Source organism: Triturus cristatus, chromosome 7 (genome assembly GCF_964204655.1).
Source record: "Triturus cristatus chromosome 7, aTriCri1.1, whole genome shotgun sequence".
Lineage (NCBI taxonomy): Eukaryota > Metazoa > Chordata > Amphibia > Caudata > Salamandridae > Triturus > Triturus cristatus.
In genome coordinates this window covers 159,958,869-159,976,447 of record NC_140590.1, presented here as the reverse complement: position 1 = coordinate 159,976,447, position 17,579 = coordinate 159,958,869, and the positions used below count along the sequence as shown (strand labels likewise).

Genomic DNA, 17,579 nt, shown 5'->3' with positions numbered 1-17,579 from the left:
ATTGGATTGCATTGGTGCCTGACACCCCTGCACCCGGCAGTCCCTGTGCTGCTGGTGATGCATGTTTGACGCTGCTTTATGCTCTCCCTTCCCCCCAGGTGCTGGTCCTAATACCCAGAGCTTAGCCCCTGCAACCGTTCCACTTACCTACAAGCCGTGTGGCTCCAAGGACCCCGACTTTCCATTTAAACACCTTGGGCCTAACTCCAATTTTGACCTCTATATCCGGCCGCCCCTGTGCCACTGGTGGTGCAGTGTCGGAACTTACCTACTTCTTGCCCACAGCTGACCTTTGGTCCCGAAGACTGGAAGTGTAATTGGGCAAAACTGTTTCCCCCATAGGATAACAGTGACCTGTTCTGAAAGTATTCCAAGTGTCGATCTTTCAAAGTGCAAAGTATTTTTAATTAAAAACTTACTTACCTTATTGCGAAGATCTTGGTCTTAAAGTACAAACGAAGTATATTTTTCTAAAAGTGGTTTGGATCTCCTTCTTGAGTCGTGTGTCTGTTATTGATCACTGTTGTGCACTGAATGTCTTACACTCCTTTGTGTTAGGCCAACTCTACCACTACTAGAGCACTTTGGGTTTTATATTGAGCCCTGTCACTTTTGGGGAACCCCTGGGTTCTGTGTACGGTATTACCGTGGTAATCTCAAATACAAAGCCAGCTTCCTACCATATCTTTACCTAAAGTCTTCACTGTGTGAATCTGCTGCTCGTCTTTCCTCAAACTCTACTCTCTCTGCATCCTGCACCGAGACTCTGCTCCATTCAACTGGGCACTGTCAGTTACGAGCACAAATACATATGACACTCCTCTAAACATGCTAGGATGATGGTTTTTGGTTTTCTGTTAAAATGTGCACAAACAGTATGGAATGCTGCAATGTGTTGCTGCACTGACTGCCAGTTCGGAAATCTGGCAGTGGCCCTCCTTTTTAACTGCTGTATAGAGACATAGTACTTTGTTTTTCAATGCCCAGTTGCAGTTATTGTGCTTATTCTGCAAGAGGAATGTTTTCATAGGTTCTGTATGATAGGCTGGAGGTTCAAAGTGCTCCCTTTATAATAATAATAATAATATCCACATTTGTAAAGCACGAACAATAACCTGTAAGGGTCTCTAGGCGCTGGGGGCCGTCTGGAAGATTAAGCAAGCTTCTGCCCAGAGTCACATGGTGCTGGGCTAATCTGGCGCCGGGGATCAAACCGCGATCCCCAGATTCCAGTCAGTCGCCCTGGCCGCGGCGCCACACCGCTGTCTTCTTGAAATCTCTTATGTACTACCTGCACAATATAAGCAATTCTATTTTTTGTCAAAAAGTCCAGTTTTTGTTTTATCAGGAGAAAATCAGTGAACCAACTTTTCTCACACAAAGTATGCACCTTCTATACAGCACGGCATAAATGCATGCATAGCAGCCTGCTCCTAGCAGAAATGTGCTCGACAGTTGTAAGGAATATTTCAGTCATAGTGTTTGTTTCTCATGTTCTTTCAGCTGGTAGTTGAACCGGTATCTGAGGACAAAAAGAAGAACAAACAGGAGAAGTTGAAACGGTGTATCCGCACAGCTGCTGGCACTAACTGGGAGGACCAAAGCTTGCTTGAGTGGGATACAGGTTAGTGTCAGGTGCAGTGTTAAACAGGGGTATCACCTTTACCAGGTCTTGGTGTGGTTTAGTTGGGGTATTGTCTGGTGTTTTAAAAAAAAATATATATATATTATTGAGCAAACCTCATGTTAACTGCGATCAACTAACTAAATTCAGAGGTTGAACTAGAACACTAGAAGTTTATCCAAGTTGTTTTTGATACATCTAAGTAAGATTTTATTCTAACTTATACCAAGGCTTAGCCTGGAAGGGCCCAACCATCTAAAGTGCCCATTAAGAGTGCATAACATTTTGAAAAGGGTTAACTTTTAAACCTGCAAAAAGTTCTGGCCAACCCTCATCAATAAGATAATCTTTGTATCCCACGATATGTCAAAAGTGCAAATCGTAAAATAAATACGTCTAATTACCAGAGTTCATCCAGCCTTGCTCCAAGTGTTGTCTGGTTTCGAGCAGGCCATTTTCCACAACCTCTGTATGAACCAGGTTCCCTTGTTTTACTTTTGCAAAGAGTGCCCAGTGGGCTGCCCTTGAGCTCTGCACTTGGGTTCTTGTTTCTCAAGGTCCCGGTTGAAAGAATAGACTTTGTTTTACTCTTTCACAGGAAGCGGTAAAGGACATGTTCACTTAAGGAACACTTGATAAAGGGCGTCTAGGGCAGGGGTACTATGTTCTGAACAAAATACTTCAAGTTCCCTTCGTGGAAACAATTATAAAAATGACATTGTGCTTCAAGACCTTTCAATGAACAATTGTCACAGAAATATTAATTATAATGCAACTCAATAAAAAAAAGTATTAGATAATCAGTTTTGCCTTTAATATGGTACTGCATGGTGTCTACTAATGTGTAATCTGGTAGTCTGAGAGGGCAATTCTGAATAAGTCATTATAGTAGTCCCAGTGACCTAGTCAGGCCAGTCCAAACATTTGTTGATTCCCATATATATAGATTCAAACGGGTATTACTCTTCTATTGCGGCTGTGACAAGATCAATGTGTTTGTCAATGTCCAGCTCAGCTCAAATCGGCTTTGTTTTATGCAGTGCTGCATCTGCCCTCATCTCTGCACTGTTTGAATAAGTTATGTTTTGACTTCATATGTTTTTTTGGCACCTGTCATGTTAGCAGTTATGTTCTCCTTGCTCCCTTTACTTTTGTCTTGGTGTCCATAAGCATTACTTTGTTCTTGTTCAACTAGTACAAAACTTTGAAAGATTTTAAAGATTCTTCTCTCCAGCTACTGTTTTTTTGGTGTCAGTAAAGTAAATATTGCTTTGTTCTTGTTCAACCAATAAAAACTTTGAAAAATGCATAAGAAAACCATCTCCACTATGTCAGTGAGAAACTTGACACTGCCTAGTGTCCACCAATCCCCTGTAATCTAGGCTGTAGCCTGAGAGGGCAACATTGAGAGTCATGCAGATGTTCGTCAGTTACACATGTTCTAAATTTGTGTTTTACAAAGTTTATAGCAGAGAAGGCTCATTCACAAAGATAAGTGGAGACAAATGGGGAAAAAGAATTCATCGCAGATGTGCGGATTTTCTTGTACTTACCAGTCTCCACAGGACTCTGTAAATTAATGTCAGATTGCCTTGCTTTCAATTCAATGTAATTTTGAAAAGTGACCACCTTCATGTTGGCAGAGTGTAGGGTAAAAAGCATATTAATTTGTTTAGAAAAGTCACTAACATCCACTTCCATTAAAGCGTTTGAATTTACATAAGGGCTCAACTTGCTAAATTTAATGTAAACATAGTGTCCAACATGTGACTGGATGAAAAGGAGTTACGATTTACAAAAAGTGGATTAAATGGAAATAAACCTTCTGATAAGATTGGATTAACTTGTCGCATTTTTGACACGCTCATATGAACGCTGTGCGTCCGAAGTGGGGTGGAGTTCCGCCCCACATTCCTCGATTGATTTCCACGTGGCCGGGCAGTCCACGATTTCGGGCTTGCACGCATACAACAAATTAAACTAATTAACCACGAAAAGAACCTGGAAGTAAGAGGTGTGCACTCTGTCATTTCTTTTTGCCTTCCCTAAAACACAAATCCCAAATTGGCAAACCCTTGCCACATGTCAGCCCCTGGTAAATGGTACCCTAGGTACCCAGGGCCTTGTGACCAGGGAAGGCCTCTAAGGACTGCAGCACTCATTGTGCCACCCTTGGAGGCCCTGTACACTTACACACACACACTGCCCTTGCAGGCTGAGTGTCTGGGTACAAGGCAAAACAAAGAGTCGACATGGCGCACATCCCTGTGTGCCATGCCCACCACCTACACTGCCATGGCATACATCAGCCACCCCTTTAGCTGGGTGCCCTATGCCAATGGTGTGGGCACAGGAGCAGGAGCCCTGTGCCCCTACAGTACCCAGGTCCATTCCTGGGCTGGTGCAGTGCTGCCATTTAAGAGTATATGGTGCTGGGAGCTCGTCAAACACAAACTCCACAGCACCATAATGGCAACACTGAAGACTGAGAAGTTTGGTATCCAACTTCTCAGCACATTAAACCCACACTGATGCCAGTGTGGGATTTAATGTACCAAGCACCCCAGAGGGCATCTTCGAGATGCCCCCTGAAACCTAACCTACAATCCACGTCTGTTCTGAGGCTGCCTAGGCTGCCACACAGCAGACATGTTGCTGGACCCCTGGGTAGGAGAGCCCCTGCTCTCCTGGGTCTGCAACAATGCACATCCTGGGCGAGGTGGTAAATCTCCTCCCCCAGGATGGGCAGGGGGAAGCTTCAAAGGCATGCCGCCTCTGTGAGCTTCCCCAGGCCACTGCAACCCCCCACTCTGACGGGAAGCTTGGCCGGAAACCCCAAATAAGGACAGGGGATGTGCCAGCCTGCCAACCCCACTCCTCAGGTGGGGGAGGCAAGGTGTAGCCCCTCTTCCGGGCTCTTGCAATCTTGAAGATGGGAAGCCCTGCCCAATCAGGACTAGGCTACTGCCTCCCTCCAACAGGTGAGAGGCAGGATAGGGGGTGTACCCACCCCAGGACAGGGACCCATTGTTCTGTGACAAAGCCTTACTGCTCACCCACACTACCACAAATAGAGAGTGAGTTGCTATCTAACTTTACCTCTGCCTACCTTTGGGGTTCCACTGGACTCTGTACACACTATACCTCACTTTGGTATAGTATATACAGAGCCGGCTTCCTACAGTTACTACTAACCATGCTGTGGCTATGGTGACATTAGACTAGGCGGTGGGGGGAGTGTTACTGGCCTGAAACAGGTAGTGGTCTCTCCAAAGCTTCCAGCTGCTTGTTAATGACCTGGAAACCTCAGCATGGGCTGGGGTAGAACTAAAAACCCATGCAGCAATGCTGGACATCCCTGAGATTGTGTGTGTCAAGTCTAAAGCACAGAGCCGAAACAAGGGTGAAAAAGAAGTGTTGGAGCCTAAAAGTATGGCCCAACCTTCCAAGAGGAAAGGTAAGAAGACTGGGAAACCAGCTTCTGTACAGCAAAAGGAAAATGATGAGGACACCTCTCCTCAGGGAGAGTACTTGGACACCCCATAGGGAACTGAGCCCATGGAACTTGACCCTTACCAGGTTGAACTCTTAGTTCCTGTAGGGAGGAACTATGTATCTGACAGCAGGATTGTCCAACTCTTGAAAGCCTGAGGCAGATGCTGCTACCCAGGGAAAGGGAGCTGTCAGTGGTACCCACAGAGCTATTGGGAAGAGGGGCTACTGTACACTGAGATCAGAGACCCCAACCCTGGAACCCCTAGGAGAGTGGTAGTGCCTCAGAAGTACAGGGAGTTCCTACTTACTTTAGCTCATGCATTCCCCTAGCTGGACATTTTGGCCAAGCCACAACCCGAGAAAGGCTAGTTAGCCACTTTTACTGGCCCCAAATTTCTCAAAGTAAATTAGTTTGTCAGCTCCTGTGTCATTGTCAAGCCTGTGGCAAAACAGGTGGACACCCAAAGCCCCTCTTAAATCCACTACCAGTGGTTGGTGTTCCCTTTGGAAGGGTAGGTGTGGACATAGTGGGTCCACTTGAACCTCCCACAGCATCAGGAAACAAATGCATACTAGTGGTAGTGGATCATGCCTCTAGGTATCCTCAGGCAATTCCACTTAGTACTCTTGCAGCTCCTGCAGTAGCCAAGGCCCTCATTGGTGTCTTCACCAGGGTAGGGCTTCCTAAGGAGATGGTTTCAGACAGAGGGTTTAACTTCATGTCTGCTTACCTAAAACACATGTGGAAAGATTGTGGAGTGCAGTGCAAGTTTACTACTCCCTATCACCCACAAACTGAGAGGTTCAACAAGGCATTGAAAGGCATGATTATGGGGCTCCCTGAAAAACTCAAAAGGAGATGGGATGTCCTCTTATGGGCACATCTCCCTTCCTCACTTTGTTTTACCGCTGGTTCTCCCGCCCAAAGTGGGGGTCAGAACTGGTGGGGACCAGTTGCTGGAAGAAGCAGAAGGCCTTTGAAGCTTCCCCTTCGTAGATCCTGCCCATCCTGGGGGAGGAGGCTTGGCACCTCGTTCCAGGATGTGCTTTGTTTCAGACCCCCAGAGCAGCAGGCTCTCGACCTAGGGGTCCAGAAACATGTCTGGTGGTGGCAGCTGGTGAGCAGCCCCTCAGCCTAGTCACTAGTGTTGGGTAATTTTTCAGGGGGCATCTCTGAGATGCCCTCTTTGTGCATTTTTCATTAAATCCCACACACTGGCATCAGGGTGGGTTTAATGTGCTGAGAGTTTCGATACCAAACTTGCCAGTTTTCAGTAGAGCCATTATGGTACTGTGGAGTTTGTAATGAAACTCCCAGCAACATATACTCTTAATGGCATTACTGCACTTACAATGTCTAAGAATTAGCTTAGACACTGTAGGGGTACAGGGCTCATGCACCTGTATCCTCACCACTGGTATAGTGCACCCAGCTAGAGGGTGGCTGATCTATGCCAGGGCAGTCAGTGGGTTGTAGGCATGGTACACAGGGATGTGTGCCATGTCGACTCTTCACTTTGTTCTGCACCAAAACACGCAGCCTGCAAAGGCAGTGTGAGTGTGTAAAGGTACAGGGCCTCTAAGGGTGGCACAATAAATGTTGCAGCCCTTAGAGGCCTTCTCTGGTCACAGTGTCCCGGGTAGCTGTGGTACCATTTACCAGGGGCTGACCTGTGGTCCGAGTGTGCCAATTGGGTTTTGTTTTCAATGCGGTTTTAGGGAAAGAAAATAGGCCCTGGGTACCTGTTTGGCATGCGCCCAGGGCACACTCCGACAAAGTACATCAGCAGTTCAGCAAAATGTGGTGGTAACCATTCGAAAAGAGGGCATTTTCTTACACAATCCCTCCCCCCAAACGAAACAGGATGAGACTAACCTTTCCCTAGAGAGTCTTCATTGTCTAAGTGGAAGAACCTGGAAAGTCCATCTGCATTAGCATGGGTAGTACCAGGTCTGTGTTCCACTATAAAGTCCATTCCCTGTAGGGAGATGGACCACCTCAACAGTTTAGGATTTTCAGCTTTCATCTGCATTAGCCATTTGAGAGGTCTGTGGTCAGTTTGAACTAGGAAGTGAGTATCAAACAAGTATGGTCTCTGCTTCTGAAGGGACCAAACCACTGCAAAGGCCTCCCTCTCAATGGCGCTCCCAACGCTGCTCCGTGGGGAGAAGCCTTCTGCTTATAAAAGCAACAGGTTACTCTTGGCCTTCATCAATGGTCTGGGATAGGACAGCTCCTATCCCTAGCTCAGAGGCATCAGTCTGCACTATGAACGGTCTGGTTTAGTCTGGAGGTTTGAAAATTGGTGCTGAGCACATTGCCTCTTTCATGGTGGCAAAAAAAGCCTTGTGACAGATAACTGTCCAGTTGACCTTTTTAGGCATATTCTTGGAGCTAATTTCTGTGAGGAGATTCACAATGGACCCATATCCCCTCACATATCTCCTGTAGTACCCAGTCAAGCCAAGGAATGCCCTGACTTGGGTCTGGGTTGTTGGAGCTGCCAAGTCCAGGATGGCCTGGATCTTAAGCTGTAAGGGTTGCACTTGGCCTCCACCAACAAGGTGGCCCAAGTATACTACAGTTCCCTGCCCTATCTGGCATTTGGATGCCTTAATAGCTAGGCCTGCAATTTGCAGGGATTTTAAAGCCTTTCCCAGGTGGACCAGGTGATCCTGCCAGGTGGAGCTAAAGACAGCAATATCATCTATATATGCTGCACTAAAGGACTCCAATTCAGCAAGGAGTTGATTCACCAACCTTTGGAAGGTGGCAGGGGCATTCTATAAACCTAAAGGCATAACATTGAACTGATAATGACCATCAGGTGTGGAGAATGCGGTTTTCTCTTTTGCTCCTGGTGCCATGCCAATCTGCCAGTACCCTGAGGTTGTCAACGGTACTTAGAAATTTCGCTCTACCCAATTTATCTATCAACTCCTCTGCTCTTGGGATAGGGGGAGCATCTGTCTTGGTGACGGAGTTGAGCCCTCTATAGTCCACCCAGAACCTCAGTTCCCTCTTTCAACCCTGGGGATGAGGTTTGGGGACCAGAACCACTGGGCTGGCCCAGGGGCTCTCAGAGGGTTCAATAACCCCTAACTCCAGCATCTTGCAGACTTCAACTCCGATGCTTTCCTTGACTTGCTCAGACTGTCAATAGAGTTTGTTCTTGACAAGTACACTGTCACCAGTGTCCACATCATGAGTACACCAGTTTGTCTGACCAGGGATCAAGGAAAAGAGCTTAGCAAGCAAGTCTTGCAGCAGTGTGCTGTTGGGAAGCGAGGGTGTCTAAAAAGACAACTCCATCCACTGACCCATCTTTGGGGCTGGATGAGAGGAGGTCAGGGAGAGTTTCACTCTGTCTCCTGATCCTCATCAGTCACCATCAGCATGGTGATGTCCGCCCTGTCATGGAAAAGCTTAAGGCGGTTCACATCGATCACCCTTTTGGGTGTCCTGCTAGGGCCCAGGCCAACCAAGTAGGTGACCTCACTTTTCTAAGAAGGGGTAACGGCCACTCCATTTATCCCAGAGAGCCCTTGGTGCCACTGGCTTCAAAACACACACATTTTGCCCTGATTGAAATTCTACCAGTGCAGCTTTTTGGTCATACCAGTGCTTCTGAAGCTCCTGGCTGGCCTCAAGATTCTTGGATGTTTTTGTCATGTACTCTGCCATTCTAGACCTTAGGCCTAGTACATAGTCCACAATGGTTTGTTTGAGTTCTTGGAGAGGCTTCTCCCAACCCTCTTTTACAAGACAGAGTGGTCCCCTAACAGGATGGCCAAACAGAAGTTCAAAGGGGGAAAACCCTACTGAGGCACCTCTCTGTAGGCGAAAAGCAAGCACCCCACCCCTCAGTTGAGGGAGGCGAGGTGAAGCACAACTCTCATTTCACGCCATCTTGCCAATGGGTGGGACTCAGCCAACTAGAGTGAGGCATATGACCCCTCCCAATGGAGGGTGGCTTAATAGGGGGTGTACCCACCCCAAGAAAGAGACCTATTGGTCCCAACCTTTATTTACCTGTAACGCCCCATAAACTAGTATTTAGGGGCACCCCCGAACCATTCCTCTTCAGACGAGAAACGACCAAGAAGGATCGAACAGTCGTGCTGGAGCTAAGAGGAAGACGCCCACTGACTTGGCCCCAGCCCTACCGGCCTGTCCCCACCTTGAACCTGCAGAAGTGAAACTCTGGTGTATCCTGCAGCCAGCAGCCTCAAGAATCCCGAGGACCGGCCCTGCCTTCCATTGGAAAGATTTTTTCTCCTGTGAACACTGGATTTTTTCACCCACAGACTCTGGGTCCAATCAAATCCGCGATTCTGCACCACTCACTCGTCGCCCAACACCACGAGGAAGTCTTCCCAGCGATTCTGACCCGAGATCTGGAGATCTCTGACCTGCCTCCCAGCGAAGCCTGTTGCCTCTTTCCGGAGACTCAAAGCCCCCAACTGCGACCGGAGTTGTTAAGAGAAACCGGACACCTAAAGACACGCCTGCACCTGAATCCCCACGGCCTTGGGTGGCCTAGCCGACGGTGTCCCAGCATCCCCAGGCATCCCAACTTACATCTCCAACCGGTGGTCACTGCCAGAAGATCTTCGTCCCCGAGCCTGCAGTCTTTGTTGAAAATGGAGAATCCCCATTGAAATAAACAGGGCACCAGATGCCAAACCAGCACCCTGTTCCCAGCCTCCCCTGCACCGCTGCGGGTGCACTTTGTGTGCTAACTCGGATCCCCCTTTTCCCTGAGCCGAACACCAGGAGCTTTGCTCCCACAACCCGTAAGCAGCCACCAACCGGAGTCCCCCTATCCCACATTGGGCCTCAGCACTCTGCACCCGGCTGCCCTAGTGTTGCTGAGAGTGTAACAAGAGTGCATCCTCGACTGTGGGGGAACCCTTGTTCTAACCCCAGAAACTCAACCTCAAAGACTTACCTGGTAACCGATAACTTCATTTCTCTCCATAAGAATCCATTGTGGAGTTGATTCGTATGGAAACCTGAAAAATAACAGTTGTGCAAATCATATTTTTTTTTTAACTTTACTCTATGAAATGTCCCAGTGTGATATCTAGGCATTTCACTCTGAGCAGAAAAAGTAACTTAAAAAGTAATCTAAGAAGTAACTAAAACTTGCATTTATTTGTAAACACTGCATAATATTTTGCAAAGCATTTATTTCACTTACCTGTGCCAGGCTTGGCTTGGTTCTAGAAATAAAATAACTTAATATTTTTATCCAAACACAATTGGTTCAGTCTTTGAGTGTGTGACATCTTTTTCTGATTGAGTGTGTACAACAAATGCTTAACACTACCCTCTGATAAATCCTTACTGCTTGCCACACTACCACACATGGAGAGTAGGGTGCTATCTACTTTTACTTCTGCCTACCTTTGGAGCACCACTGGACTCTGTGCACACAATACCTCATTTTGGTGTAGTATATACAGAGCCAGCTTCCCACAACTATGTCTTGTTTTGGCTCTCTGAGAGACTTTTCCCATCCTTCCTTCACTTGACTTAGAGGACCTCTAACAGGATGCCCAAACAGAAGTTCAGTGGGTGAGCACCCCACTCCCTTCTGTGGCACGTCCCTGTAGGTGAAAAACAGGCATAGAAGGAAGACATCTCATCTCCTGAGTTTATCAGGGAGTCCACCAATCATGCCTTGCAATGTCTGGTTAAATCTGTTCAACAAGGCCAGTGGTTTGTGGGTGGTAGTTAACTTGTAAGTCAATCCACACTCCTTCCACATGTGTTTTAAATATGCAGACATAAAGTCTGTACCTCTGTCTGATTCTACCTTCTTAGGAAAACCAACTCTGGTAAAGATGCCAAGGAGAGCCTTTTGCCATTGCTGGAGCAGTAGTGGTCCTAAGGGGAATAGCTTCATGATACCTGGTGGCATGATCCACTGCCACCACAATATATTTGCTCCCTTATGCAGTTTGAGGGTCTAGGAGGCCAAAAGGTTCGACCCCTACACTTTCAATGGGTACCACAACCACTGGAAGTGGAATTAAGGGGGCCTTCTGGTGCCCTCATGCCTTACAATTTGCTTGGCTGGAGACACAGGACTGACAAAAGTCCTTCACCTGTGCAACATCCTTGGCCAGTAAAAGTGTTAGACTAGGGTACTCCATGGTTTTATCCTGACCAAGGTGCCCATCTAGGGGGATATCATGGGCCAAATTGAGAAGACACTCTCTAAAGCTTTTAGGGACTACCACTCTCCTGGTTGTACCCGGTTTAGGGGTATCTGGCCTCTGTATTGGAGCCCATCTTTCCAATAGACCCTGTGGTTGCCACTGATATCACACTTTTCCTGTGCAGCAGCTTGCTCCCTAAGGCCGTCAGGCATGGGACAGGTTTCTTGTTCTTGGCACAGATCCTTCCTAGAGGGTCCCCCTGGCCCAAGAGCCTTGCCGTGTAAGGTCCAAGCTTCTCAGGCTCGATTCTCTCTGTGGATAACGCATCCTGTTCCTGAGAAGAGGGGTTCTGACTTGGAATCTGTTTAGAAGCTGGTCCCCCAGTATTCTTGACTTTTCTCTTGGAGGGCTGGTCCCCTCTTTCAGGATCCAGCCCCTCTTTTTCACTCTGCTCTGTGCTTTTGTTTTAACAAAACCCTTTTCTGGGAGTGCTAGCATCCTTGCATGGGTTCTCAGTTCAACTTCAGCCCAAGGGGAAGTCTCCAAATCCTTTCCAAGCAGACAGGTCTACAGGGATGGTTAGGGCCACGACCACCTCCTTTTCTCCAGCTCCTCTGAACACCCACCCATCCCCCATGGGATGGATCCTTGTGACTTTGTCAGCAATGGTGAATGGATAGATCTTTGGAATCTAAAAAGTATTCTGTTCGGGGGCGAAGTCCAGCTCTGAATGAAGGTGTACACCATGGCTGAGAGGCAGTGGTGCACTGGAGGCCTCGAGCGTGGTACACAAACTGGAAGATCGTGCCTCCTTTTGGTGAGTAGAGGGAACTAAGGTACTCAATGCAACCTTTTGAGGGTGATAAGCCAGCGGAACTTCTTCCTTGGCATCCAATTCGGCATCAACACTTTGCAGTCGATAGCTGGGGTGTCCAGGTACTCAATAGCGGAGTGTCGGGCCCTTCTCTTCTGTGCTCCATTCACGCTGAGGTGATGCGACATGTTCTTCGATTCTGAAGGGTCCTTTTGCTCCTAAAGACAAAGTACGCCGAACTGGAGTCTCCTCGGTGTTTGAGGGACAAACTCAAATTGCGCACTTTGTGGAGATCTGACCTCGGATACTTGGCATGGCAGAGTGTACAAAATCGAAACAGAGTTCTTTCATCATGTGGACATTGTCTCATCCCCCCGTGATGTTCTTCAAAAAGTTCTTCGACTGGTCTGAAATGTAAGGAAAAGCGCAATTGTTTGTCTTCTGCACCCGATGGGGAACAGGTGAGAACAGCATGTTGTGTAGAACCGGAGTTCACACAACCATCTCTTAACCCGACGGCAGAGAAAAAACAATCTAACAATGGGCCCAATGCCCATGCGCGTTTTCACTAATAGGTGGACTCGCCAGATCCCTTAACTCAAAAAGACTTCTTTAGAAGAAAAACAAGTTGTGCACGTCCGACCCCAACACCAGATGGCAGAAATATGCACAACATGTGAATCTACAGCACTTCATGCCACGAACAGATGCCTACAGGGTACGTAACGTTTTCCTTCTTTTTGATGATGATAATCAGGATCTCAAATAGGCCATAACTATTGGCTATGCTAATGCTTGTTACACAGGTTAACACTTTGTAAAAGGTTTTTTCTTGTCAGTACCACTTTAGCAGCCAAATACAGCAATAAGAAGCAAACGGGGAACCAGTAATCCTTTACAAAAGGGCTTTCTACTGCACTGTACCTTTTAAGTAACTTTGAATCCATAGGAGCTAGCAGAAGATGGAATGTATTTTTTTGATGTTGCATAATAAATCTCATTATTCCAGTGGCCCTGTTACATGGTAGGTCCTCATCTCTAATTCTGTGTCTGTCAGTGGGATTGCGGTCTGGTGAGATGCCAGAAACCGGTCCTAGGAAGCTTGTTTCCGGTCCAGGGAAGACATGGTTTGGCAGTTCGGGCTGGACTGTTCCCATGAGGCACAGGGTCAGACTGATTTGCATATGGCCATGTCTGAACTGGGGTGGCAGAGTGGGCTAAAGAACGGTGATGGATTAAACCCAGATCAGTTGACTGGGGGTGAGTGCTTGCAATGTTCAACACTCCGTCCATCATCTCCTTTGGTTTTTGAGATGTTAGCATTGACATTTGTGTATAATTGGGAAAAATGTGTATGGGTGTCTGGCCTAGGACATGCCTCTTACCATATCTGGCACAGTTGCATGGATAGCGCTAAAAGGGAAGACATTTAAAATGAAGAAAAACGTTCCATATGAACATAAAGTTAAGTAGTCATTGTAATTTTCTCCCACTTGAACATGTTGCAATTAGAAACAATATGAAACATTTGTACATGATAAATATCAGTATTTTACAGTTATGAATATGACACCGTTTCTACTGGCCACTTAAAGCAAGATGCCTGCTGTTTGTAAATGCAACACTTTTAAAAGAGATAATATTAAATTGAAATGTTAACTTAATGATTGTTAACTCTTCATTTTACATTTCTCCCATTTAAAAACATTCACAAACCGTGTCTTGCTCTCACGCTACCATATTTAAATTAAAGACATTTTTAAGTACATCAGTGTAGAGGTGAAGAACTTAACCTATGCACCCCACCCTGGTCGCAAATGTGGAATCAGACAGAGCTAGTTGTCTGCTCTTTGCAGCCCGATTCTGTTCTGGGCACTGCCAACAGCCACAACTCCAGCCCTCTTACAAGACTCCTGTGCTCAGCGGCTGCTATTGCCACTCCAGCCTGTGTGCAAGCAGGAGCCGAAAGCAATTGTTTTAAGTTGCTGCAGCTGCATAGACTCCAAGTATGTCACCGAGCGTTGTTATGTAAGGACCTTTCTGTGATCTATTTTAAGATAAGAGAACACTGCATATGTGGTCTTCAAAAGTCTTCCCTTATACAGAAAGTAAGAATTCTAAACGAAAAAGGAAAAAATTAACTGAAATTGATTCCTTGGTGTCGAGTGTTATGTAAGGTATCCAAGACTATTGTGGAATTTAAAGAAGCAGAATGAGTAATGTTTCTTTCCGACTGCTTGTATGTTTTATCTTTTATTCAAATGTTTGCAAAAGAATACACCAAGGGATGTAAAATGTTGTGTTATGCAAGATTGGCTGGCAGAGAAACATAATTATTGCCATATGAAAGTACAATATCTTCTCTGCAGTAGTAGCATTGTTAGTAAGTAACCTTTCATGCTAGCAGCACTGGAAGCCATCCACTGGTCAGTGACAACAAAGCACACCATAGCATTGGCTTAAACATAAGAGTACCTTCACTGAAGAAAACACAGAGTTGTGAATTGGCAGAGAATACATGCTAGCATAACCTACATGAGCTGCCGTCCCAAGGCCTCTACTGTAGAGTGACAGAAGGCAAGAGCACCGGTTCAAAAAGCTAATCCTGGATTTCTTAGACCACCTCATAGGTAAAGTCTAGATTTCGGCTTTTCAGAAACAGAAGAAAGTCTGCACTTTGTACTCTCTTTTTGAGGGAAAGACTGCTGGATATCAACTTGCCTCTTATCCTTCTCTGAAACCTAAATTGCTCATTGGAGTCTCTTTATTATTGCATGTAACAGCTGAATTCTGGTTTTGGGTTGCAGAACGTTTATCATTTTGTTTGGCATACTGGATTTGCATATGAATTATGCACGGAATTTTGGCACTGTAAACACTCAAGTGGGCCATCTTGCCCTGAGTACATTCGTATCTTCCTTGTTACATTTGTTTGCCATAACAAGCCTTTTCTTCTTCAGATGATTTTCGGATCTTCTGTGGCGACCTAGGTAACGAGGTGAACGACGATATTTTGGCTCGAGCTTTCAGCCGTTATCCATCCTTCCTAAAGGCAAAAGTGATTCGAGACAAACGGACAGGAAAGACAAAGGGCTATGGTTTTGTCAGCTTTAAAGACCCCAATGACTACGTGCGAGCAATGAGGGAGATGAACGGTGAGTTTGGTGACCAAAGAAATGCATGTGCTGAGTGGGAGATGGACAGGGCTGTTACCGATGCACTTAAGGAAAGAATGCAGGGTAAAGAAATTAGAGCATGGTAAAGGGTTGCTCTGAAGGGCATTGTATATTCAGCAGCAATCCTAACAACCTGACTGTCTCTTTGCAGGTAAATACGTTGGCTCCCGGCCCATCAAGCTGAGGAAAAGTATGTGGAAAGATCGCAATATTGATGTGGTGCGCAAGAAACAGAAGGAAAAGAAGAAACTGGGATTGAGATAGTGCTTGCAAGCCTATACTTCCAAGATTGTGACCTGGTTTAGGCACGAGGGGCTAGGTCTTTGCCCATAAGGCCTCTAACAACATCCCCATGACTCCATACATACATAGGTGTGCAAAGGAGGGAATCCCTGTGACAGTGGATGCATGACTACTATTCGAATCAAGCTTGCATTGGGAGATCATGTTTAGACCAGGATTTGGACCATAGGATGAACTTTATGCATATGCAAGATTCCATCAGTGCGTGTTTTTTCTGAGTATTTTGTTTGCCCACTTCCAGTTTTTGTGCGGACTTGTGTGCAGTCTACTATAGATAAATGAATGTGTATGAATGCGTTTGTGTGCTCTGGCAGATATCAAATGCATAAAACAATGTGCCTGTTACGTTGATGGATGGGTGGGTGCGGGAGAGGTATGAGTGTTTGTGTGTGTGTAGAGGGTGTGTTTCTGTGTGTGTGTATAGAGGGTGTGCCCGAATAAGTGCATATGTGCTCTTATAGGTGCGTTTGCACAGGTTTACATGGATTGCAATGTGTGAACTGTCCCATATTCAGGTTTGCTTTAATAAATTATACTTATTCAGTGAGTGTGGCTGTATGTGTGCTTTTGGAGTTTGTATTCTCAGGATTTCGACAAGGAGAATATTTTGTTTGCACAAGCTCTTATTTGTTCATGTGTGTCAGTCACTGTACAAGGGCTTGTTTGTGAGCGTTCTTCCTCTGTCTGTTCCTTTGGTGCAACTCTGTGTGGGTTTATTATCTGTATGTTTGAAGACTGCTGCATTGATTTGTATGCATGTGCCATGCCTGTAGTAGTAGTGTGGAAGCGTTTGAGTATGCATGTGCTTCTGGGAGTTTGTGTTGTCCTGAATAAAGCAGACTTCCAGGTGTGCAGGTTGCTGCTCCACACAGCACCCATGTCTTGGTACCTAGTCAGTTGTTCTCTAATTATCCTTGATCCTGAGAGCTAAACTCTTCTACCTAACTCCCACCTTTGTGATTATGGTGGTACTGTACAGAGCATTACTCCAACACTGTCACTTCCAGCTGAGAAAAGTGTGCATTGTACATGCTCTGTCCTTGTATACAGTTTCTGGCTGTATCTGATCTGCAGATATACCCAAGTATGTTACTCCCTCACAATACAAAATTAAGTGGGGTTGATGTTAATTTTTTAGGGTGGATGGCAACATTAAGCATCCCACTTAAACCACTCTCAGGCTGGGCATTATGGCAATAACGTGCCGTTTTCCTTCCTCACTGAAGTACTGCCTTTCTTCCACCTCCCTTGAAACCATAGCAGAGTCTGAGTGGCCACATCTGTGGACTATTATCTGATAGGGCCGTTTTTGTTTAATTGACTTGTATGAAAATATTTTCTTAGACATTTCATAGGTGGGGAGTCCCCAAATGATGAACTCCTGACTTAATTTTGGCTAACCAAGTTCACTGAATAGCTGCACAATTCATTCCCTGCAATTTGCCATGTAACATCATCTCCATGTGATGGATTGTGGGAAGGGTTCTCTTAGAGCTCTTGCGCGTTTTGCATTTTGTAAATAAATATCTATCAATGTGTTTTAAAATGGTATTGATTTGTTTTGTGAACCGATATATGCAATTGCACCCCATACCCAAGATGACTGCTCACCGGCTGATAATTACACACAACTATTTTGCTTTGCAGAAATGTTGGTATAGTTGACTACTTTGTTGGCTTATTGCCAAACATTCCTTTGTATTCCCGAAGAGCCATGCTTTTTAGTTAGTTGCAAATGCCATCATGTGCTTTTGGTGGACTACTAGACTTGGGAGCAAAGACTTTACCTTACTGGAAATTTCAAAATTCAGAACAGTCCAGTGGACCAGAATTCTGGTATTTCATCGTCTCAGCCTGTAGAACAAATCTCTTTGCAGCACAAATCCTTTTCTGGATTTACATGCTGTACACTACTATGCCATCTAGTGCCTAGGTCTGGAATCTTCTTTTTTTTTTTTGTTTTCTTTTGTTTGTATGGGTGTCGTCGTCCACCACCATT

The 17,579-nt window shown here is 45.8% G+C and overlaps 1 protein-coding gene across 1 annotated transcript in view; it reads left to right on the top strand.

Annotated features, from left to right (window-relative positions):
* RBM42 (RNA binding motif protein 42) overlaps positions 1-17,126 on the top strand; it is a 266,205-nt gene extending 249,079 nt beyond the window's left edge. Inside the window, exons 8-10 of the mRNA XM_085615908.1 lie at positions 1,504-1,624; positions 15,062-15,256; positions 15,429-17,126. Of these exons, the coding sequence (XP_085472034.1) occupies positions 1,504-1,624; positions 15,062-15,256; positions 15,429-15,541 (429 nt within the window). The 3' untranslated portion in view covers positions 15,542-17,126. The remainder of the gene's footprint in view (positions 1-1,503; positions 1,625-15,061; positions 15,257-15,428) is intronic.
* Positions 17,127-17,579: the final 453 nt, after the last annotated feature.